At 24.5% G+C, this 27,188-nt stretch overlaps 1 protein-coding gene across 3 annotated transcripts in view; it reads right to left on the bottom strand.

The window, feature by feature from the left end:
* Nucleotides 1-27,188, bottom strand: part of LOC135923383 (host cell factor 2-like) — a 53,009-nt gene that overhangs the window by 22,479 nt on the left and 3,342 nt on the right. For all 3 annotated transcript variants that reach the window (XM_065458088.1, XM_065458089.1, XM_065458090.1), the window contains exons 7-12: nucleotides 26,618-26,763; nucleotides 26,073-26,190; nucleotides 25,414-25,602; nucleotides 24,940-25,283; nucleotides 4,861-5,017; nucleotides 4,418-4,644 (exon numbers count right to left, since the gene is read on the bottom strand). In XM_065458088.1, coding sequence (XP_065314160.1) covers nucleotides 4,418-4,644; nucleotides 4,861-5,017; nucleotides 24,940-25,283; nucleotides 25,414-25,602; nucleotides 26,073-26,190; nucleotides 26,618-26,763 — 1,181 coding nt within the window. The remainder of the gene's footprint in view (nucleotides 1-4,417; nucleotides 4,645-4,860; nucleotides 5,018-24,939; nucleotides 25,284-25,413; nucleotides 25,603-26,072; nucleotides 26,191-26,617; nucleotides 26,764-27,188) is intronic.

Here is a 27,188-nt window from a genome sequence, read left to right as displayed (position 1 = left end):
AATTGATATTATATGTAATTAAAATGCAAAAATAATAATTAATCGACATTTCCTGGATTCAAACACGTTCTTCTTTGTTAAAAACCTTCTAGCAATGCTAATCATCGTTCAAAAGAAGCACTAGTTGCAGGACAATATTTTTCTTGCTATCTTTCTTGTAGTGCCCACCAAAGTATTTTTAAATGTACAAAAAAGTTTATTTATTTTAAGAAAAAAGTTTTTATGATACCAAAAAAGGACATTTTAATTTTTAATATCCAAAAAATTCATAAAGAAATTTTTTTATTAACATTTACTTAAATGTTAATAATTTTTTTCAGAGTTGTTAAACGCTACTTTTAAAAGTAGCGCGCTACCGTTATCGCTATTTGTCAAAAAAGTAGCTCGCTATTAGCTACTTTTTATAAAAAAAAATTATAAACAAATTTTTTATTTTTTTGCTTATAATGTTGTTGTATAGTAAATATATAAAAATCAACATTTATAAATATTAAAATATAGTTAGTTTAGATTATAAAAAAATTTATGTAATATAAATAAATATTTATGGTAATTTGCATTTTGATAATAAAATCATTTCAATATTATCATCCCCAAGTCTAGAGCGATGATCAGAAAGTATAAGTTTTGCCTTACTAAATAATCTCTCGGCACTAGCTCTTGAGGGTAAGAGCGTATTTAATCTTATATACATATTTTTAATATAAGATAGATTATCAATAATTTTGTTTGCAAGTACATCGTATGTCTGGCATCCTATTATCATTTTGAGGGCTAATGCCACAGATCTTTTTTTTTAAATCCTAGGGTCTAGCCAATGGCCTATGATTCCCAAATAAGCTCAAAAATATTTAATCAGATCAATATGTAAATATAAATAAGTTTTTACCTTCTGTTATTTGTCCAACTATCTCCCGTGGTACATATATATGATGAGCATCTTTCATCATTTTAAAGTTATGTGCTCATTAGTGTCTGGCGGCATAAAATTGTACCAGGGGATAGTTTTAATCATATGGTAAATGATTGATTATCAACTAAGGACATTGGCTCAACTGTATAAATTATAAAATCAACAATAACTTTATCAGCCAATTTCTGAGAAATATTGTCATTTCCTTTATTGATTTGAATAATTTGATTTGAATCGAATTAGTCTTTTTGGATGTAGAGTCGCCAATACCAAAATTATTTAGATGTTTCTCCATTTCTTAAAACTCATGAACAGTCTTATAAAATAAATATTATTAGAATGTAAAAATGACAATTTACCTTTAGGTGTTTCTTGAGGTTATAGCTACTGGATTGATTTGAGGAAATATTTTTTTTTACATTTTAAACAAATAAATTTGAAACCAGTTTTGGTTATATATATTTAAAAAAATTTTCAAATCTTGGGAAATTTGTATTATAGCTATTAAGAACATTTTCTTCCCTGGTATCTTCCATTTCATTAATATCATTGTTTGAATCACTTTCAACGATTTGGATATCCATAGGCGATGACATTTTAAATTATTAACATGTGATTTAGATTTATATTACAAATGAAAATATAAATTACAAATTGAAATTATATTTCAATTTCAAAATTAAATAATAAATCATAAAAATTATAATTAATTATGATATTATATTTAAATTTTCATGTTTATCTTACCTTCATTATATTTTTTAAAAGTAGCGAAGTAGCGGCTAGTTAGCTACTTTCAAAAAAAGTAGCGCGCTAAAAAATTAAATAATTACAAAAAAAGTAGCCGCTATTAGCTATAGCTACCAAAAAAGTTAGATTTTTTTAACCCGCCAACCCATATTTAAATTTCTTAACCCGCCCATAGTTTAAAAATTTTTCCGCCATACCGTTCTTAAAAAAATTTTAATGGGCGGGTGTTAGTGGGCGTATCGAAACCCCGCCCAATGCAGACCTCTAATTTATAATCGATTTTTCGAACCTAAAGGCAACTAACTACTAGTTACATATTTATGGGATATAAATTAGTGGTCTGCTACAGGCCTGTATTTAGCCAACCCTCGGGTAATTTTATTTATTAATAAGTAGGTAAATTGAAAATATTTTTAAAACAACGGGTAGTTTTAAAACAACAGGCGAAATAAACAAAACGATTATATTTATATTCATTAAAAATTATATTTTTATTAAAATTTTTAATCATAAATTATAAACTTAGATTAAGAATGTAAAAGTATTTATGATAGAATTCTTTTTAGTCAATTCAATCTAATTTAAAAATGGTTTATTCATAAAATCCACAGAAACCTTATATTTAATGTAATAAAATGAATGAATGTTCGTTTAATAACTATTTCTAAGGGTTTATTTTCCTTCAAGGTATATATTTTTAAAAATAATTTTTATTTTATTATAAGATTTGACTTAATAAATAAATGGTAATTTAATATTAATTTATATAAAAATATGTGTGCTTGAGCAGATAAATTTTATTTAAAAAAATACAGAGCGGATGGGTTTATAAAAAACTAAGAGCGGGCGCGCGCCAATTGCAGACATCTAACACAAATTATATATTGCGATAAAAAAAACATTAAAATCAAAGTTTGGAACCAAAATGGGGCAAGTGACTAGATTCAGAAGTGGTTTTAATATACTACAATGTTTTGTGATTAATTTTAGTGGATTTATTCAGCGTGTACATGAGCGGGGGTGGGAAGTAGGAACAGGTCGTATCCAATTTTCCTTGAGGGGAGTAGGCGCTAGGCGCCTTTAAGGGTAGGATAAATTTATTGAAGGGGGGGGGGAGTTAGCTATTAAATTTTTGGATGAAATAAGACAAAATATTTCTGCAAAAATTAATATTTTTATTATAAACCTATTATAATACAATGATACTGCTGATCATCGATCAAATCTATATATTGCAAACAATCATAAACATTACAATTTAAAAGGGTTAGACATTCTCAGCAAACTCATATTCGTGCCAAACAATATGATATAATAATGCATTCATTGTAAATGAGGAGGTTTTATATTGAATTCATTATATAAAAAATATATTCACATTATTTTGATAGTTGGTAGTAGAGCTAAAATAATTTAAGTTATTCTTTTTAAAATTTTTGAAAGGAGAACTTAACCATTATAATTAAAAGTAGGGCTGTGCCGATCCACATATTTTTCACCGATCCGAACCAATATTTTCCGATATTGCTTCAAACCCAATCCGATATTTATACTGATTTTTAATCACCCCCGTTTGAACCAAATGTAATTAACAAATCAATATTTTTTATGCAAAAAATCGAATTATGAATTTAATTTAATTTTTTTATTTCTACAATTAAGACTATAATAAAAAAATATATATTTAATAATATATCCATTTTATGTTGGTATGAATTATAAAATTGTAATATTTAATATATAAAATTATAATATATTAGATTTTTTTAATAAATATGAAAGCCTCCAGATTTTCAGGGAATAAAATTCTACGATATGGACTATTTATATCTCCTGCCGTACTGAAGGCAGACTCAGATGATTCCGCAGATAACGCATTTTGCAAAATTATCATTTCCATAATTCAGATACCATATTTAAAAAAATCTTTTATTTAAAGTATAAATAAAAAAATTGGCGTTATTTAAAAAGATTTAAAATAAATAAAACTCTGGGTGTTTCTTTCTATTTTTTTATCACAAAAACTTTTAAAATACTATAAATCTATTTTAAAAAAGAAATAAAATTTAAAAAAATTATTTAGAAAATATTATAATAATGTAAAATAGATACACATAACATAAAATAAAATAACAAAAAAAAGTAAAAAGATTGGATCGGTTTTATAGGTATCGGCCCGATCCGATATTTTCCGAAAACGCTAAATATCGGTACCGATATTTAATATCGGCACAGCCCAAATTAAAAGGGTAATTAATAATGTGAAAACATCCCAGTCCAAGATGGCGAAAAATTTTTAGGGGGATGGGCATAGATAGGGTGGTTTGCATCCAGTGAAAATCTAGTCATGTAGATGCTGGGTTTATTTAATGCTTAAATTTCGGCATATATTAACAGTTTGTAAAGAGTCCAGTCAAATAAAGGAAGCACGACCATAACCCTCTTTTGAAAAAAAATTCATATAACCCTCTTTAATCAGGGTTCCAAATTCTGATTAAAATAAAGTGTGATAAAATTCGTTATAAAACCTAAATTTTAACAATTTAACATTTATGAAAATATAACATGTACATAATCGGGTAGATTATGATCGGTTATAACTATTTAAATTTCTGATCTCTTAAGAAATGTTAGTGTATGTATGTATCAAAAACCCTAAACTCCTGTTTTTTTAAAAAAATAAGATATCAATGTACATCTTAAGCTTAAAATTACAAGATAAAGATAAAAAATGCTACATTAGATGTAGTATACCTGGGCAAATTGAACCCCTTGTGGCGTTTTGATGAGGGTTATTATTTGTGGGTTTTGCGGATTTGTTGAGCTTAGGTTTAAATTAGTAGCCGAAGATAAATTGTGCTGCAATAAGCCTTTAGGCAAAGTCAGTATTTGTGGCTGGGATTGGTTGTGAGATTTCATTAGTTGAGAACTTGGGATATTTAATAGTGGCAAATTTTTAAGCTGTATATTGCTGGTGTTTGCTAATGTGTTACCATAATTTATAAATAAATATACATTTTAGTAAAATTAGAATAATTTTTGAGTTTCATATTTTTATTGATTAGAGTATGAGTATAAACTAAACAAAAACAAAATTACTTTTAAAAAAAAAAAAAATTTGATAAAATATTGATATTTTAAGTCTATAAATAAAATCATTAATATGGTTTAAATTTAATTGGATTTAAATTACTAACATAACTGAGGAAAAGATGCGATATTAATATTGTTGGCAGAACTTCCAGTATTGTTTTGTTGCATAATAATCTTTTGAGTTTGCATAGCAGCAGTGGCTAAAGCATCTATACCTGCTAAGGTGGTGATGGTATTGCATGTACTTGAATAGATGACGGACTATACATTGAAATATATTGCATAACATTAATAGATTATTGTAAAAAATTATAGACTGCATGCATATATTCTCAAATTTGTGTTCTGAATTAGTGCCTTGTAAATCTAATTAATTTTCAGCTCAAATTTGGCCCGGTTTTTAAAATATTTTTCGGTCAGAGCCCTATCAATTTTTGTTAAAAATAATGTATACAACAATAAATACATATGGATACAACACTCCATTATTTTTCGGGGAATGATCCCATTACATAATATATGTATTTAATTTTTCAAATATTTTTATATCTAGCTGATATACTGTTATTGTTCTATAATATGTCTATGATTACTAATAACATGAATAATTCAAATTACAAATTAATTATTACTAATAGCATGAATAATTTAAATACATATTGAAAAATAGTTAATTCTGGCTCCGTTATCAACATATCTGTATATTCATCTTGCACCTTCTGTGTTTCTCATCGCTTTGTTTAATAAAGGTCTTGAAACTGCTCGTACCTTAGGCATGTCAACTCGTTGTCCATTCATTGTAACTCTTTTTATGTACATCGGTTTAACTAGTATGGGTTGAAGAGTTGACTGCCAGACTAAATTTCCCGTTCAACTTCCCATGCAGACCTAATGGTCTAGAATGAATACAACCCCGATTACATGTTATTCCTGAGGCGGAAATGGACATAAAGCGATCTGTTGTCGAAGAAACCAATGGATTTGGGAATCCTTCGAAATGGATAGGTCGCATAGGATGTCATAAAGACCAATATATGAACCGATAGTCATGCAGCGAACCTTCAATCCATACTGGAGAAACCGATGTCTGTAAAAATAGCTATAATGAATGGACCACGTATAAATGCTTATTCTATAAACATAGAAAGTTAATAGTCAATAAAAAGATGGAATCAGCCAACACAGAAGAAGTACAAGATGAATTCGCGGAGATGCTGATAAAGGAACCAGAACAGCTTAATTAAATATTTTTCAGTATGGTTTAAAATTATTAATGTTATTAGTAGCAAGTAATTTGAATTTCATGTTTTTAGTAGTAATAAATCATAGACATACATTATGGAACAATATTAATATATTGGCTAGATGTAAATAAAATTGAAAAAATAAATAAATATATTATGTAAGAACATTCTCTGAAAAATAATGGAGGTGTTGTATTTATATGTATTATTTGTTAAAAAAAATTTCTTTTAATTGTTAAGATAAGACATTAAACATATCTTATACTAAAAATTTTATGTCTATATAAAAGAAATCAATATAAATTTTTCCCTTTATTTTCATATTAAACTCATACTTTTTACAAATTCGATTTCATATAAAAAAATTATTAATTTAAAATTATTTTACAAACAACGTTATTTCATGAAAATAATAATTTACATACAATAAATACTACTGATACAATCATGTCATTACTAACGGCGTTACCCCATTCATTACACGTTTCAAAAGGTAACGAGTAACACGTTTATTTTTTTGTGAGTAACAGTAAAGCAAAATGTTACTTTAGTTACTTTAAATTTTGCCTTAATTTTTTTTATAAATTTTATAAATAATGCTGACCGAGTTTTAATTCAGACCAACCACTTAGGTTCTTCATTTTATTTTATTTATTATTTGTTGTTGAATTTTGTATAGAGAAAATTGTTGATCTAATAAATATTAAATCAATCAGGATATGCTAATTTATAATACTTATAATTTATTTTATAAAGAATATGTGAATAATATATATTTCTTCAGATGAAGATGATTTACCTATGTCCTGACCCCAGCATGAAATATTATAAAGAAAATTAAGAGCAATAAGTCTACACTTTGCCTGTGTAGATTGTGCTCTAATTCAAATATTTCAACCTCGATCTCCAGCAGCTCAAATCTAAAAAAACAAATGAATTCGATTAAATTCTGATAAAAAAAATTGATGACTTGAATGTTCTTGTGAGATAGATTTTTTGAAAATAAAGAACAATCATTAAATATCCCCCAATTAAAATTTTTATCTATTAAATAATAACAACCCTCCCATGCTTTGCGCCAGTTGAACGTGTTAAGATAAACACTAAGTGCTCTTGAATATCCGATCAAAATTTTGAAAATCAATGGTTAAAAATAAATAAAAAATTATTACAAAAAGATAATATATTATTTTTGTTTTTTATTATCTATGTGGGGAAAAAATAAATAAAAAGAAAATTTATATATAATATTTAGTATTAAGTAATGAGTTATTTTTTTGAATAGCGAGTGCGCTCCTTTTATCGCAAGGTAACGAATAACGGTATCGCGTTCCTTTTTCAAAAGTACGAGTTTAAGTAACGTTTACAGTTCCCATAAAGCTGATAAGAGTCATTTCATATCAAATATTCAAGAAAAATGAGATTTTCGGTCTTCTTTTAATTTCGATAAAAATTTGTAAATACGTTGTTCCAATTATACTTCTTGAGATAATAGTGATTAAAAATATATAAAAATCGGCCTTTTAACTCTTTTCCGATGTTAAATATTTAATTCTAAATATAAAAAAAAATTAATTAGAATGTTAAATCCAATATTAATAACTCATTTAATAAATGATGATTATGAGAAAAAAATCAAAATTAATTTTTTTGAATATAAGTCGAAATGAGCAAGAGCTCAAATTTTTCAATTATCTTTCTCTATCATTCGTTTACCATATTCTTAAAAAATTAACGCGGCTGGGTAATTATTTTAAAAAATATCGCGAATAATGTATAAAAAAAGTATAGATGATGTTGTATATAACTTTTCAACTCAAAATAGCTTCTGTATCTTAAAAATCACTGTAAGGTATTATAATTGATTTAAGTGATATTATGCATATTGAAAATAATATTTTGTTATAAAATTTATTTTTACCCATATTTTAAGTATAAATAATTTTTCTTAAATAAACGTATTATTTTAAATCAATTATATTGCCTTAAACAGTTTTAAATATTAAAAAAATATATATTGCATAGAATACATTATTCGTGTTATTTTTTGATAATTATTAAAAAACAGTAAACGAATAATAGAAAAATAATTTGAAAAATTGATTCTCTTTCTCTTTTCGAAATAATGTTTATTTTTCTATTGGCAATTATATAAGATGATCCATATTTTTTTAAAAAAATAAATTTTGATGTTTTTCTCATTGTCTCAGTTATTTTAATTCAATATTCGATCTAATTTAGTTTTTAATTAAAAATTAATATCGGAAAAGGGCAAAAATTGTCGACTTTTGCATCTTTAATCATCAATATACTTCAGGTAATATAATTGTTAATGCTATAATTTCCATTTTATAATTAAAACTAGGGATGTACCGATATTTTTTATCGGATCGTATCTGGCAGATATTTCATCTATTTCAAAATATCGGTTATCGGCCAATATTATAAAATTTGCCGATCTGATATAAAATGGCGTCTTTAACGAAAATAAAATGTTATAAATTTTTTAAAAAAGGTTATATCGGAAATCGGTTAGGGTACCTTTTAAGGGGCAATTATTTTTGTTATTTTTTTATGCGATTTTTTGTTATTTTTTTATGCGATTTTTTGTTATTTTTTTATGCGATCTTTTTTTATGTAATTTTTTTATGAAAGCTATTGTTTTTATGTTATTTTTTTATGATTGGTTCATTTTCTTATTGGTTAATTTTTTATTTAAGATATTTTTAAATTAATATATCTTTTTTTATTTAAGATATTTTAAAATAATTTTTTCTAAAATTTAAAATTCGTACAATTATTTAAAGGAAGTGATGGGGGCAAATAAGGGGGAAGGCTAGGGGTAAGATTTTTGGTAGACGAAACTTTCCATTTTTAATTTTTTTTTTGGTATAAATCTTTTTTTGGTTCCCTTTTTTTAGTTCCAATATATATTATATAATTCCTTCCATTTTTTTTAAAATGAATATTTTTGAAGTTGTTGTTTATACTCAAAATGATGAGAAAGCTTATGATTTTTGTCTAAATAATCAATTTATACCCCCTGGAATACAACATACCTGTTGCAATTCCGTAATGCGGGTTGAAAAAAACAATAAGAGTTTACGATATCGATGCAGTAGGTGTCGTAGATCGTATTCAATATGGAAAGGTAATATTAATATATATATATATATATCATAAATGACGAATTTTTAGATTCCATTTTTGAAGGAATTCATGATGTTGGGAGATTTTTAAGACTAGTGTACTTGTACAAAAGTACCAATTCTTTAAAAAATATTAAACAAAATTATTTTTAGGCCGTTATAAAATTTTAACTGCTTCGAAAGAGTTAGATTATGATAAGAAGGCAATTTCAAGATGGTAATCTAAAGTATAATATGGTTTTTTACTTCACTTATATAGGATTAAAAAATTTCGAAAGGTATGTGGATTCCATATAGCCTCGAATCATTCAAAGATCGGGGGGCCTGGCCACGTTATTGAAATTGATGAAACTCATGTATGGAAGCGTAAATATAACCGTGGTCGGCATTTGACTTCCGAGGCTATATGGATTATTGGTGGTATATGTCGGGAAACAAATGAGATATTTTTAAGTGCCACCACAACAAGAGATCAAGATACCACCTATCGTGTGGTTAAAGATAATGTTATGCAAGATTCCACGATAATGACTGACTCGTGGTTAGGGTATGTGAATTTATTTTTTCAAAAAATCAAAAGTGGTGATAAATGTAAATATATTTATCTTAGATATAATCGGCTAGAAATTTCAAACTATTTCCACTATCGGATCAACCATTAGCAAAATTTTGTTGATCCAAATGACAGATCGATCCACACTCAAAAAGTCGAGAGGCTGTGGCGGGATCTAAAGGCAAATTATAAAAGACATGGGGATCGGGATAATATTCATGAATATCTTCTTGAATATAGATATTTTCGAAAATATAGATTATTAAATCGTTTTGATGTTTTTATTCATTTTATTAATGATTGTATATTTCGATTGTTATGCTTAAATTTTATTTATTTTTGGAATCTTCCTTTAATTATAGTGTTATCACTAAAAAAAATTAAATTCTTTATACAAATTTTAGAAAAAATTATTCATATTAAGTTTGTATAGAAGGAATCATATTAAGTTTGTATAGAAGGAATCATATTATATATAGAAGGAATCATATTAAGTTTGTATAGAAGTAATCATATTAAGTTTGTATAGAGGGAATCATATTAAGTTTGTATAGAAGGAATCGTATTAAGTTTGTTTAGAAGAAATCATATTAAGTTTGTATAGAAAGAATCAACCAAATAAATTTTAAATAGCGAAGTTTCATCTATCAAAAATTTAACCCCAAACCTACCCGCATTGTACATAATCTAATAATTTTACCCCTTACCCCTAGCCTTCCCCCTTATTTGCCCCCATCACTTCCTTTAAATAATTGTACGAATTTTAAATTTTAGAAAAAATTATTTTAAAATATCTTAAATAAAAAAAGATATATTAATTTAAAAATATCTTAAATAAAAAATTAACAAATAAGAAAATGAACCAATCATAAAAAAATAACATAAAAACAATAGTTTTCATAAAAAAATTACATAAAAAAAATCGCATAAAAAAATAACAAAAAATCGCATAAAAAAATAACAAAAAATCGCATAAAAAAATAACAAAAAAAAACATTACAAAATAACAAAAATAATTGCCCCTGAATAGGTACCCTAACCCGAAAATCATTTATTATAATATAGGGTAAATTATTTTAAAAAAAACAAACAATTAAAATAAAATAACAATATGTTTTTTTATTTTTGCACAACCCTCAAAAAATAAATGACAATCAAATATATAATATATAACAAAACAGATTTAAAAAATACATTAAAAATTGGATATTTTAATTTTCGTTTTTTCTTTATATATATATTCTCCTTTTTCTAAATTCCTTTAAAATATATTTCAATATAAATTATATTTTTATAAATTTACCTTAATTCATTGGTTGTCCTCGATAACCAATCTCCAAAAATTGATGCATTTTTTTATAATAATTTGAAAAATCAAAAGGAATAGTAAATTCATTAAGAATTGATGTTACATTATTAATTATTTCGTTTCGAGTATTTGGTCGGGGATTGATCGACCTATATTTGTTTTTTAACACTCCAAAAAAATTTTCTATCGGGTTTAGTTGCGGCGAATAGGGTGGCAAATATTCTATTCGCGCTCTAAAACAATCAATGAGGTGGCTTTTATGGATGGATGCATTGTCCATAACAATAACTGCATCACTCGGTAGAATATTAATTAGTGCATTCATATAATCTCTAAATAAAAGGCTATTATAAGGTCATTCAATGATGCGATAAAGTATCACACCATCGATTCCCATAGTGCATAATATACTTATATTCTTACCCTTAGATGGCGGGACTTTAACACTTGGCGTAACATTATATGGGGCCCAGGCATAAACAGGTACAACGTGCAAATTTATGCCTGTCTCGTCTAAGAAGAATAATTTTTCTTTGGCTATATTTAGTACTTTTATACAATAAATTTGGCGTATATTGATTGTGCCGAATGTGTTTCTCCTATCTGGCTCTTTTCCTGCACGTTTTTTTGACCATCCTATTTTTTTAATATATTTCCGTATAGTTCCTTCGTTTTTTGGAAATCCCGGAGGTAAATTTTCTATTATATCTTTAATAGTGAATGTATTGTTCGCCATTAAAAGATCGATTATTTTTCTTTCTACATCGAAGGTGTCTTTATTTTTTCTGCCTCTCTTTCCAATTACATATTCTTTCAAAGGATCTCCGATGATTTCGGGAAACGTTTCTCGCCTTAATTTATTAACAGACGATAACGACATATCTATATATTTAGCGATATCTGTCATTTTCATTCGCTCTCTCTCGGGTACCGATAATAATTTTTTTACTATATCAATTTTTTCCTTATTCCAGTTAGTATATTTTCTTCTTGGAATAGCCGATATTGGATCAGTAATAGAATCACGACTTACAGAGGAAGAATTGATCATATGGAAATTATTTGTAATATTAGGTATTGAATTTGAATTAGATAAAACAGGATCAGGATTTAATGTAAATGAATTTGTATTACTAGATAAAATTTGTCGTATATTAAACATTTGAAAAAAATATTAAACATATTTTATAAAAAAAATTAAGTTATATAAAAATTGTAAATGGAAAAAAATTACCGTATGTATTTTATAAAAAAATTAAATTATATAAAAATTGTAAATGCAAAAAAATTACCGTATGTATTTTTTAAATCTGTTTTGTTATATATTATATATTTGATTGTCATTTATTTTTTGAGGGTTGTGCAAAAATAAAAAAACATATTGTTATTTTATTTTAATTGTTTGTTTTTTTTAAAATAATTTACCCTATAATGTAACATCAATTCTTAATGAATTTACTATTCCTTTTGATTTTTCAAATTATTATAATAAAATGCATCAATTTTTGGAGATTGGTTATCGAGGACAACCAATGAATTAAGGTAAATTTATAAAAATATAATTTATATTGAAATATATTTTAAAGGAATTTAGAAAAAGGAGAATATATATATAAAGAAAAAACGAAAATTAAAATATCCAATTTTTAATGTATTTTTTAAATCTGTTTTGTTATATATTATATATTTGATTGTCATTTATTTTTTGAGGGTTGTGCAAAAATAAAAAAAAACATATTGTTATTTTATTTTAATTGTTTGTATTTTTAAAAATAATTTACCCTATAAATAAAATCGAAATCCATATTTTTTTAATAATTAATTGATAAACATTCTGTTTAGTGTTGCGTAATCGGCTAAAAACTACGCCTAAGCCTAATAAGGCTAAGCCTAAAAATCGGCTAAGCCTATTAGGCTAAGCCTAATAATCGGCTAAGCCTAATTAAGTAAGCCTAAAAATCGGCTAAAACTAAAAATCGGCTAAGCCTAATTAGGTTAAGCCTAAAAATTGGCTAAGCCTATATATATCTGCTAAAATTAAATTAGTCAAAATTCTGCATCGATGCTTAGTATTAATTATTATTTATTTATTTTAGTAAAATAATTTATTTTATTTATATTTAATGTAAATATTTTATTATTATCAACAAATAAACATGATATGATTTAATAATTTTTATTTATATTATTATATTTTGAAATGAAAATAAATTTATTTATTTGATGTTATTTTAATAAAAAAAATAATATGCTGCTATATTGTAAAATTGTAATATTCTTTTTAATATAATTTATTAGTGATTTTTACAATCTTCTTTATAAATACATCTTTTATTGAGGAATTATATTGTAAATTTTATTAGATAAATAAACAATCTTTTAGGTGAAATCTTTTATAATTTTTTTATCATTTAAAATTATCTATTTTTTATTAAATGAGGTGGATTTTATGAAACTTTTTTGATGATTTTATATGATCTTTTTAAGGATAATATTTTAATGTGACAATTGTCATAATCGTTATTTTATAAGTTTTTTGAATTTTTTTGAAGAAAATAGGTTAAAAAAAGTATTAATAACATGTGTAAATATAAATTTAGTGAAGATGTACCAAAGAAAAGTGACAATTGTCATAATCGCTATTTTTAAAGTTTTTTGATTTTTTTTGACGACAATATGTTAAAATAAGTATTAATAACATGTTTAAATAAAAATTTAGTGAAGATGTACCATAGAAAATTGACAATTGTCATAATAGTTATTTTTAAAGTTTTTTGAATTTTTTTGAAGAAAATATGTTAAAATAAGTATTAAAAACATGTTTAAATAAAAATTTAGTGAAGATGTACCATAGAAAAGTGACAATTGTCATAATCGTTATTTTATACGTTTTTTGAATTTTTTTGAAGAAAATATGTTAAAATAAGTATTAAAAACATGTTTAAATAAAAATTTAGTGAAGATGTACCATAGAAAAGTGACAATTGTCATAATCGTTATTTTATACGTTTTTTGAATTTTTTTGAAGAAAATAGGTTAAAATAAGTAGTAAAAACATGTTTAAATAAAAATTTAGTGAAGATGTACCATAGAAAAGTGACAATTATCATAATCGTTATTTTATAAGATTTTGGAATTTTTTTGAAGAAAATTTGTTAAAATAAGTATTAATAACATGTGTAAATATAAATTTAGTGAAGATACCATAGAAAAGTGACAATTGTCATAATCGTTATTTTATATGTTTTTTGAATTTTTTTGAAGAAAATATGTTAAAATAAGTATTAAAAACATGTTTAAATAAAAATTTAGTGAAGATGTACCATAGAAAATTGACATTGTCATAATGGTTATTTTTAAAGTTTTTTGAAGAAAATAGGTTAAAATAAGTAGTAAAAACATGTTTAAATAAAAATTTAGTGAAGATGTACCATAGAAAAGTGACAATTATCATAATCGTTATTTTATAAGATTTTGGAATTTTTTTGAAGAAAATTTGTTAAAATAAGTATTAATAACATGTGTAAATATAAATTTAGTGAAGATGTACCATAGAAAAGTGACAATTGTCATAATCGTTATTTTATATGTTTTTTGAATTTTTTTGAAGAAAATATGTTAAAATAAGTATTAAAAACATGTTTAAATAAAAATTTAGTGAAGATGTACCATAGAAAAGTGACAATTGTCATAATCGTTATTTTATACGTTTTTTGAATTTTTTTGAAGAAAATAGGTTAAAATAAGTAGTAAAAACATGTTTAAATAAAAATTTAGTGAAGATGTACCATAGAAAAGTGACAATTATCATAATCGTTATTTTAAAAGTTTTTGGAATTTTTTTGAAGAAAATTTGTTAAAAAAAGTATTAATAACATGTGTAAATATAAATTTAGTGAAGATGTACCAAAGAAAAGTGACAATTGTCATAATCGCTATTTTTAAAGTTTTTTGATTTTTTTTGACGAAAATATGTTAAAATAAGTATTAATAACATGTTTAAATAAAAATTTAGTGAAGATGTACCATAGAAAATTGACAATTGTCATAATAGTTATTTTTAAAGTTTTTTGAAGAAAATATGTTAAAATAAGTATTAAAAACATGTTTAAATAAAATTTAGTGAAGATGTACCATAGAAAAGTGACAATTGTCATAATCGTTATTTTATACGTTTTTTGAATTTTTTTGAAGAAAATATGTTAAAATAAGTATTAAAAACATGTTTAAATAAAAATTTAGTGAAGATGTACCATAGAAAAGTGACAATTGTCATAATCGTTATTTTATACGTTTTTTGAATTTTTTTAAAGAAAATAGGTTAAAATAAGTAGTAAAAACATGTTTAAATAAAAATTTAGTGAAGATGTACCATAGAAAAGTGACAATTATCATAATCGTTATTTTATAAGTTTTTGGAATTTTTTTGAAGAAAATTTGTTAAAATAAGTATTAATAACATGTGTAAATATAAATTTAGTGAAGATGTACCATAGAAAAGTGACAATTGTCATAATCGTTATTTTATAAGTTTTTTGAATTTTTTTGAAGAAAATATGTTAAAATAAGTATTGATAACATGTTTAAATAAAATTTAGTGAAGATGTACCATAGAAAATTGACATTGTCATAATGGTTATTTTTAAAGTTTTTTGACGAAAATATGTTAAAATAAGTATTAATAACATGTGTAAATATAAATTTAGTGAAGACAATGAAAAGTGACAATTGTCATAATCGTTATTTTTAAAGTTTTTTGAATTTTTTTGACGAAAATATGTTAAAATAAGTATTAAATTAATAACATGTGTAAATATAAATTTAGTGAAGATGTACTCTAGATAAGCGACAATTTTCATAATCATTATTTTTTAAATTTTTTGATTTTTGTTGACGAAATAATAACATGTGTAAATAAAAATTTAGTGAAGATGTACTATAGAAAAGTGACAATTGTCATAATCGTTATTTTTAAAATTTCTTTGATGTAAATGGGTAAAAATATAGATTGTAAAATTAAAATTGCCTGAGTATATGCGATAGAAACACATATGGTAATAATAGATTCTTCCCCAAAAACAGGAGCAAATTGGCATTTTATTACATTTGTTCATCGGGTCAGAAATTAATATGCAAAATTTATATCATAATATCTAATCCTAATTTAGAAATTATTATTTTTTTTACCAATTTTCATCAGACAATCTTGTTTAAAATTTGGGTAAACTTTTTTTTCTATTTTAAAATCAATATCGATGCAAGTTAACTATTTTCGTCAAAAAAAATCAAAAAACTTTAAAAATAACAATTATGACAATTGTCGCTTATCTAGAGTACATCTTCACTAAATTTTTATTTAAACATGTTATCAATACTTATTTTAAAATATCTTTGTCAATAAAATTCAAAAAACTTTAAAAATAACAATTATGACAAATGTCACTTTTCATTGGTACATTTTCACTAAATTTATATTATCACATGTTATTAATACTTATTTTAACATATTTTCGTCAAAAAAATTCAAAAAACTTTAAAGATAACGATTATGACAATTGTCACTTTTCTATAGTACATCTTCACTAAATTTATGTTTACACATGTTATTAATTCTTATTTTAACATATTTTCGTCAAAAAAATTCGAAAAACTTTAAAAATAACGATTATGACAATTGTCACTTTTCTATGGTACATCTTCACTAAATTTATATTTACACATGTTATTAATACTTATTTTAACAAATTTTCGTCAAAAAAATTCAAAAAACTTTAAAATTAACCATTATGACAATTGTCACTTTTCATTGGTACATCTTCACTAAATTTATATTTACACATGTTATTAATTCTTATTTTAACATATTTTCGTCAAAAAAATTCGAAAAACTTTAAAAATAACGATTATGACAATTGTCACTTTTCTATGGTACATCTTCACTAAATTTATATTTACACATGTTATTAATACTTATTTTAACAAATTTTCGTCAAAAAAATTCAAAAAACTTTAAAATTAACCATTATGACAATTGTCACTTTTCATTGGTACATCTTCACTAAATTTATATTTACACATGTTATTAATTCTTATTTTAACATATTTTCGTCAAAAAAATTCGAAAAACTTTAAAAATAACGATTATGACAATTGTCACTTTTCTATGGTACATCTTCACTAAATTTATATTTACACATGTTATTAATACTTATTTTAACAAATTTTCGTCAAAAAAATTCAAAAAACTTTAAAATTAACTATTATGACAATTGTCACTTTTCATTGGTACATCTTCACTAAATTTATATTTACACATGTTATTAATTCTTGTTTTAACATATTTTCGTCAAAAAAATTCGAAAAACTTTAAAAATAACGATTATGACAATTGTCACTTTTCTATGGTACATCTTCACTAAATTTATATTTACACATGTTATTAATAATTATTTTAACAAATTTTCGTCAAAAAAATTCAAAAAACTTTAAAATTAACCATTATGACAATTGTCACTTTTCATTGGTACATCTTCACTAAATTTGTATTTACACATGTTATTAATACTTATTTTAACATACTTTCTTCAAAAAAATTCAAAAAACTTATAAAAGAACGATTATGACAATTGTCACATTAAAATATTATCCTTAAAAAGATCATATAAAATAACATCAAAAAAGTTTCATAAAATCCACCTCATTTAATAATAAATAGATAATTTTAAAAAAATGATAAATTTCACCTAAAAGATTGTGTATTTATCTAATAAAATTTACAATATAATTCCTCAATAAAAGATGTATTTACAAAGAAGATTGTGAAAATCACTAATAAATTATATTTAAAGAATATTACATTTTTACAATATAGCAGCATATTATTTTTTTTTATTAAAAAAACATCAAATAAATAAATTTATTTTCATTTCAAAATATAATAATATAAATAAAAAATATTAAATCCTATCATGTTTATTTGTGATAATAATAAAATATTTACATTAAATATAAATAAAATAAATTATTTTACTAAAATAAATAAATAATAATTAATGCTAAGCATCGATGCAGAATTTTGAATAATTTATTTTAGCCAATTTTTAGGCTTAGCCCATTTTTAGGCTTAGCCAATTTTTAGGCTTAGCCGATTTTTAGGCTTAGCCAATTTTTAGGCTTAGCCGATTTTTAGGCTTAGCCTAATTAGGTTTAGCCGATTTTTAGGCTTAGCCTAATTAGGTTTAGCCGATTTTTAGGCTTAGCCTAATTAGGTTTAGCCGATTTTTAGGCTTAGCCTAATTAGGCTTAGCCGATTTTTAGGCTATACCTAATTAGGCTTAGCCGATTTTTCCACCTAAAATCTCGGCTAAGCCGTTTTTAGTCGGCTAAAATTAGCCGATTACGCAACACTAATTCTGTTATATTGTTATTTTTTTGCACATTCTGTTTTGTGCGATAATCTCTTCAGAATCTGTTTTTAGTGAAGCTGGTGATATTGATATCGCCGCAGACTGATTTCTGATAAATTGGAAATTTCGGTATTTCTAAAAGGAAATCTTCGATATATTAATGTTAAATATTATTTTAAATATTTATTCAAATTTCATAATATATTTGTTTATTACTTATTATGTATATAGATGTTGTTAGTGTTACTTATTATATAAAAGTGATTTAACAATAAAATTTTTTATATATTTTCAGAATTGCAATATAATTGAATATAAACTATAACTGATCATTATAATATATTAAAATGACATAAGTTATGGTATAATTAAATTATAGATGTTATACTAATAAAAAGTATATTACAAATTAAAAACATTGGTATCTTTACAGAATACAAAATTAGATATAATATCGGATCGGTAATCGGCCGATATCAATTTAATATCGGATTGGCCTCCAAAAAGTGATATCGGTACATATGAGGTGCCTAAAAATTTTTATCAAAATTGAAAGAAGTGAGCATATGAGGTGTTTGATTTGACATGGAATGACCCTAAAACCAAAAAAGTTGAATAGGTCTTTAAAAAATCGAAATATACAATATGAGTGCAATTGGAGAGATTAATGAATTAATCAACAGAAATACTATACATATATATATCTTGATTGTTTCAAAGAGTTGAATGATATTAAATTCCATGGTTACTTCCTCCCCAGAGAAACAATATAAAATTTTATTATCTAAAACACTATTCACGACTATAAGAAAATATTCGTACGATATCTATTATATTAATACTAGCTAATAACCCGTCAAGAATGACGGGGTTGAAGGGTAATTAGTTAGTTTGTGTATATGGTACTAAATATGCTTTATATTAAAATTTAGGAGAAAAAGAGATAAAATTGTTGCAATGTAACCTGTAAGCATTAAGGGTATTAGAAATATCAAAATTTAAATCTGTGATAGAAATCATATTGGTTAAAATTAAAAATAGAGATGCTTCAAAATTTTTGAATTTTAAATATGGGCTAGACATTGGTCTCAAAATTTTGTTTTGCAGACACAGATAGGCCTGATCAAAAAACCACGTCCCATGCAACTTTGCCAAAATTTTGCCATTTATTTCTATTGCAATTTAATAATAATGTCTTAAATTTAATTTTATATTTAGAATAAAATTTAAATTTGTGATAGAAATCATATTGAATAAAATTTAAAATAGAGATGCTTGGAAATTTTTTAATTTTAAATATGTGGTAGACATTGGCCTGAAATTTTTTTTTGCAGACATAGCCAGGCCTAATCAAAAAATCAAGTCCCATGAAACTTGCATAAAATTTTGACATTCATTTCTATTATAATCTAATAACAATGTCTTAAATTTAATTTAATATTCCATTTATTTCTATTGTAATTTAATAATAATGTCCTAAATTTAATTTTATATTTAGAATAAAATTTAAATTTGTGATAGAAATCATATTGAATATTAGCCTGAAATTTTTTTTCTCAAACCTGGCCACCCCATAATAATTTTGTAATTTTTTCCCAAGCCTGGAGATAGGTAAATATCTGAAAACAATATTGTTGGGAAAATTTTCTCAAGCCCGCCAAAGACCATAATTGTTAGTTGAGAACTGAAATAAAATATTTAAAAGTCATAATTCATTTAAATAAAATCAGAATATGAAAGTTGTATGGGCTTGATTTTTTAATCAGGCCTGGCGATTTCTGCAAAAAAAAACTTTCAGACCAATGTCTAGCCCATATTTAAAATAAAAAAGTTTTCAAGCATTTCTATTTTATATTTTACCCAATATGATTTCTATCACAAATCTAAATTTTATTCTAAATATAAAATTAAATTTAAGACATTTTTTTAAATTATAAAAATAAATGGCAAAATTTTATAAAAGTTGCATGGGACTTGGTTTTTTGATCAGGCCTGACTATGTATGCAAAAAAAAAATTTTCAGGCCAATGTATAACCTATATTTAAAATTCAAAAATCTTAAAGCTTCTCTATTTTAAATTTTATCCAATATGATTTCCATCACAAATTTAAATTTTGATATTTCTAATAAATGCTCACGGTATACATTGCAACAATTTTACCTCTTTTTCTCCTAAATTTTAATATTTATATAAAATTTATTAATAAAATATATTTAGTACCATACAAACTAAATAATTACCCCAAAATTTTAAAAATATCAGCTAATAATTAATATATATATAATTAATATTTTAAATTTAATTATATTCAAGTTGGTGCATGCTTAAAACATACGCCTTTGAAACGGGACGTTTGTGGTTCGACTCTCGTAGAGAACAAAAAAATAACATTACACTATATAGTCTCCTTAAATTTTAAATATATTAGGAATATATGAAAACGATCATGTTTTGATTATGGAGATTATATATATTAGATGTTCAAAAACCAAAAGTGAAGCATCATGGTCACTAGCTATCGCTATAAAATGTATCGCATAATGTAACTCTGGGCAATTTATGGATATAATAAATATAAAATATTTTCTAAACAAATACAATCAACAAATTGGAATTATCCAAACATTACTATTTTTATAATAAATATAATGACTCACATGATCCAAAATGTTGGACAGTGAAATATTATTTCATCCTATAAAATAATTCGAGTTCAATACTAATAGTATTAGTGATTGCAAGTAGGTGCTACAGCTTATGACATTGACTCTAGCTGACTTTAATGTTGTAATATGTACTTTTTAATGAATAAAAACTAAATAAAAATTAAAGTTATTGATCAAAATATCGATCCAAATAACTATTTTTATAAATAATGCGAATGTGGAAATGATACATTCATGTATTCAATATGAAAATAGCGAGACATAAAACATTTTAAATTTATTTTTAGGGCTGTGCCGATCCATAAATTTTTCATCGATTCTTTCCGATATTACTGTAAAACCGATATGATAATAGATAAGATATTTATTATTATTTATCATCTATCTTTAAACCGTTATTAAAAATTAATATTTTCCAATAAAAAAGGCCTAAGTAATTTTCACGAAAGATTAAGTGTTTTGATTTTCAAAAAGTAAATCATCTCATTTAAAATTTGGCAATTAGCTAAATATATCGTTGCCAAACAGCATGATTTAGCCGATTTTTTAGAAGGGCTAAATTAGAAGCCAAAATAATATTATCTAAGCCCTGAATTTCGCCAAGAAATACTCAAACCTTTCTGTCATCCTATGAGAAAAATCTTCAAACTTGAGTAATTTTATATTTGCTACTTGAGTTAGCCGTTTTCAAAAATCGCGAAATCAACCCGTATAACAACATTAACCGAATGTGACTCGTTAGATATGTTTAAACTCTTTACTTGTTGCAGATATTATTACAAAAAATAATACCAAGTTTTTAGTTATACTACCTTTTAAAAGAATTCAATTTATTTTTAAAAAAATTACAAATAAATTGCATTTTGGTTCTTTTTATCCATATATTACTATGAAATTTTGTATAAAATAAAAAAAATTATATAATTATATATACAATCATAAAATAAGCAAAAATAATTAAATTTTGGCCCGGATCTGATATTTAATATTGGCACAGTCCTAATTATTTTAAATTATTCACACTGCTATCTAAAGTTAAATATAAGCTTTTTCCTAATCTTATAGAATTTCTAATTATCAATTTATTTAATAAAGATGAGAATATTAATTTTATTTTTATTTCCTATGCCCAAGTTATATTTAATTTTCTAGGCCCATTTTTAAGGTCCAAACCCACTTCGGGCAGGCTCGTATGATCCTATACCAGATTCCACAAGAACGGGATTTACAAATTTGAGCATTTTGTTAAAAAGTTCCTATCATTTATTACCTATTATGCTGTTTAAATAGAACAAATTTTTTAAAAAAGATATTTTTGCAAAGGGTAACATGACAAATCGACCAAAATAAGGTGATTTTCGGACGAACATTTTTAAATGAATGAAGCTTGGCATGAAGGCTAAATAGATTGTATATTTTATACAACTCAAAATTTTAATGTCCTAGCTCAAATGTATCCCGAGTGTGGGTCTTTAAAGTACGATGAGTGCCTTTTCCTCTTTTAACGAATCTTACAGGGTAAATTAATATAATAAAAGCAAAAAATTAAAAAGATTTAACCATATGTTTTTTTATTTTTATATAATACTCAAAAAATAAATGACGATCAAATATATAATGTATGACAAAACAGATTTAAAAAATGCATTAAAATATAAAAAATTGGATATTTTAATTTTCGTTTTTTCTTTATGTATTCCGATTTTCTATATTCCTTTAAAATATATTTAAATATAAATTATATTTTTATAAATTTACCTTAATTCAATGGTTGTCCTCGATAACCATTCTCCAAATATTGATGCATTTTATTATAATAACTTGAAAAGTAATAAGGAATAGTAAATTCATTAAGAATTGATGTTACATTATGAACGATTTCGTTTCTTGTATTTGGTTGGGGATTCATTGACCTATATTTGTTTTATAATACGCCAAAGAAAATCTCTATTGGATTAAGTTGAGGCGAATAGGGGAGCAAAATTCTACTCGCACTTTAAAACTATCAATGAGGTGACTTTTATGGATGGATGCATTGTCTATAACAATAACTGCATCCCTTGGTATGATATTAATTAGTTCTATCATATATTTTCGAAATAGTAGACTATTATAAGCTCCCTCGATGATGCGATAAAGTATAACACCTTCGATTCCCATAGTACATAATATACTTAAATTTTTACCATTAGATGGTGGGACTTTAACAGTTGGTATAACATTGTATGGTGCCCGAGAGTAAACAGGTACAACATGTAAATTTATGCCTGTCTCGTCTAAGAAAAATATTTTTTCTCTGGCTATATTCAATATTTTTATACAATAAGGGAGAATTGAATATGTATCAGATATATTAGGTATTGAATTAGAATAAATAGGATCAGGATTTGATGTAAATGAATTTGTATTATTCGTGTTAGTATATAAAATTTGTCGTATATTAAACATTTATGAATTAGAATAAACAGGATCAGGATTTGATGTAAATGAATTTGTATTACTATATAAAATTTGTCATATATTAAACATTTGATAAAAATATTAAACTGTATTTTATATAAAAAAATTTAAGTAATATAAAAATTGTAAATGCAAAAAAATTACATTAAAATTTTACCATATGTATTTTTGTAGTGTTTGTTTTGTTATATATTAATGAATCGTCATTTATTTTTTAAGTATTATGTAAAAATAAAGACACATACTGTTTCATTCTTTTAACTTTTTGTTTTTATTATAATATCTTACCCTGTAAAATACTCTAAATATTTTTTGTCTAAAGTAAAAATTTTATATCATTTTGTAGCCCTTAAAATTCTCCTTTAGAAAATGCAAAAATTATTTTAAAAATATCTTCAGTGTCGTTGAATTTTCGGCAAAACAAAAAAATATTATTTTGAAAAGTGCTCCATTTAAAATGATAACACTTATGAAATGTATTTATTACCAATATCTTTATATATTTAAGTAAAAATATGATTGGACAAAACAAGAATTAAAATTTTATTTAGTTTTTATAGTTTTAGGTATAGAAAAGTCAATTATAAAGAGCGTTTGACACGATGAAACTCATCAAATAGGTTTACTACCAAAATATTTCAAATTTATGTAAAAAATATAAATGGATAAAATAAGAATTTAAATTTAGTTTTTATAATTTTAGGAATAAATAAATCAAATAATATAAAAGGCGATATTTTTAAAGTAAATTATAACATATTTTATAAATAAGAACCATTAATATTTATAAAATTATTAAATGCACTAGAAATATTATAAAAATACATATTTTTTTATAGATAGCGCCTTATATTTTTTATTTAAATATATATATATACATTAGTAATAAACATATTTGATGAGTTTCATCGTTTCAAACGCCCTTTATAATTAATCTATTCCTAAAATTATAAACTAAAAAAAACCTAAATTCTTATTTTCTCCATTAATATTTTTACTTAAATATATAAATATATTGGTAATAAACACATTTCATGATGGAACACTATTCAAAATAATTTTTTAGTTTTACCTGATATATAACGACACTAAAGATATTTTTTAAATAATTTTTGCATATTCTTAGAGAATTTTAAGGGCTACAAATGATATAAAATTTGTTACTTTATACCAAAAAATATTTTGAGTATTTTAAGATCTGTTAAGAGGAAAAGACTCTCATCGAAATTTGAAGGCCCATAACTCTGGATATATTTGAGCTAGGGCAAAATTTGAATTCGTGTAAAGTATACAATCTATTTAACTTTTATGCCAAGTTTCATTCATTTTAAAAAGGTCATCCAAATCTCTGGTCGATTTGTCATGGAATTAACCAAGATGCCGTTATTTTTAACCTTGTTATTGGTCCCGAAATTAACAATACCAGTGGTAGAGGCGGCACTTCCTATGCCTATGCTGTGTGGTAACTTAGGAAGGGCATTGGACAAGGAAAGTTTCACATGCTTTTGGGGCATTTGAATTTTATTCACAGCAGTGCTAACAAAACTATTCAGAGAGTTATTATTAAGAATTATATTATTAGAATTGGAGTAAAGCATCATTCCTTTGCTACCACCCCCGGTTAGTATTGAAGGAAGAGAGGTTTGAAGTGGCAAAGAGGACCGATATAACATGGAGTTGCTATTGAGTGATTGTGGCAGAAGATTAGTGATGTTTTGGTTTGAGGTATTGATTATGCCTGAATAATTTTCAACCGTTAAATTATAATATAATTTAAATTAGAAAGAAAAGAAAGATAGCATTAAGCCCAGTAATAAATAAAATACTCCGTATCAAAAAAAATAACAAGTATAAATGATGTATGAAACCTTGAAAATTCGTAAAATTTATGATGGAAGAGCTAATGTTGTTTCCCATATTTGTGGCAAGGTTAGAAAAAGAGGTAGGTACCATTAATCCAAGCCTACCACCTTTCTTGTTAATAGATTGCGCGTTTTCAAGAGATGTGGGAAGGATTTGAGGTTCGTATTTTTGAATTTGTATAACATAATATTCCGCTAGATATTTTGTTTATAGATATTAAATTTTAAATTTTTTTGTAAAGTCTAAACTATAACAAGTTAATATATTAATACACCTTTATTTAAAAAACCATTAAATACAAATTAAAACTGGTAAAAACTTAACATAATTATTATAAACTGATAAATTTGGGTTCTTCCATAATTCAGATAACAATTAAAAAAGAGGTCAGCAATGCCTAAAGCCTGTGGAAATTTTCCATTGGGGTTTTTTAGTCTAGTATGTAATTATTTTTACCTGGCCCATAAAATATATTATGTACAAAATGCCCAGCCTATATATATTTTTTTTATGAAGGAAAACTACTTAAATTTGCCTAATTATTAACTTTACAAACATTTTTAAAACTTTGGCACAGCCCAGTTCATAAAAGTTCCATAATTTATATTGTTTGGCCCAAAAATCTTTTGTCAGCCTTTAATAAGAATTATATAGCCTTACTAACCTGTTGGTACAGGGGTCCAACTAATTTCCAAGCTTGTATTATTTGCCTTCACCAATTGAATTTTTGATGGAGCCATTGGTTTCTCACTTTCCAAAAACCACAAATCTTTGCAGCATACCTTTTTTTAAAGCATAATCTTCATGAATAAATAAGTTCAAAATCTTAATTAATTTATTTTGTATTTTAATCTCAAATTTTCTAAATAAACTTCATATCTTAAAAGTAGAATAAGTTGTTTTGAATTTAACTGGACCTAATTTTAAACTGAGGACTTAATATATAACTATATTTATATTAATACTGGTTAATTTGTAAAAAGCAAGCTTTGGTTTAGATAAGGCTAAGTCAAATAAAAATTGTGGCTTAAGATTAATACCTCAAAAAATTTCCTAAAAATGATTCAAATTGTTTTGAAATAACAGGATATAAATTAATATGAGTGTGATAGCCTGATTAAAGATATAGAAAAACTGATTGATATTTTTGTTTTAAATAGAAAAATCAATCATTTCATTTCTAAATTTATAAAAAATCTGATTTTTAACTTGATTATTCCAAGCCTTTCTATAACCATCCCTTCCACTCCATATATAAAGTCTTTTATTAATTGTAACAGCACTATGCCCAGCTCTAGGTCTTGGTAAATTATCTTCATACAAATCCAATGTTAATGGTTCCCATGTTAATGTCTCTTAATTTCGGTAGAAATTTAAATCATTAACTAATTATATAAAATAATAATATATTATAGAACATAATTATCAGAGGCCTGTGGGGGTATCAATGCAAAGCATGGCTTGGGTTTGTAACCCAACCTAAGTTTTACATTTCCAGGCCTTGCTGCTATAATTTCTTTTAAATATTTGTACATTCAGCCCTATTGTTTAAAATTTTTTTTACTGCCTAGGTTTTACAAAAAAAATTCATAGTTGGACTTAAGAAAGAAAGATATCAATTTGGAATTTAATTGTTAATTTTTCAGCTAATTCAATATAAAATAACTTTAAAATTATTTTTAATCTTGAAGATTATTATTTAATTAATACCATGGAAAAAGAGAACTTACTATTTATTTTTGACTAAATGCATTTTATTTTGCAATGCTGTATATCATTG

The sequence above is a fragment of the Gordionus sp. m RMFG-2023 genome, chromosome 2, assembly GCF_954871325.1.
Source record: "Gordionus sp. m RMFG-2023 chromosome 2, tfGorSpeb1-WG-v2, whole genome shotgun sequence".
NCBI lineage: Eukaryota > Metazoa > Nematomorpha > Gordioida > Chordodea > Parachordodidae > Gordionus > Gordionus sp. m RMFG-2023.
This window is presented reverse-complemented; position numbering and strand designations above follow the sequence as displayed.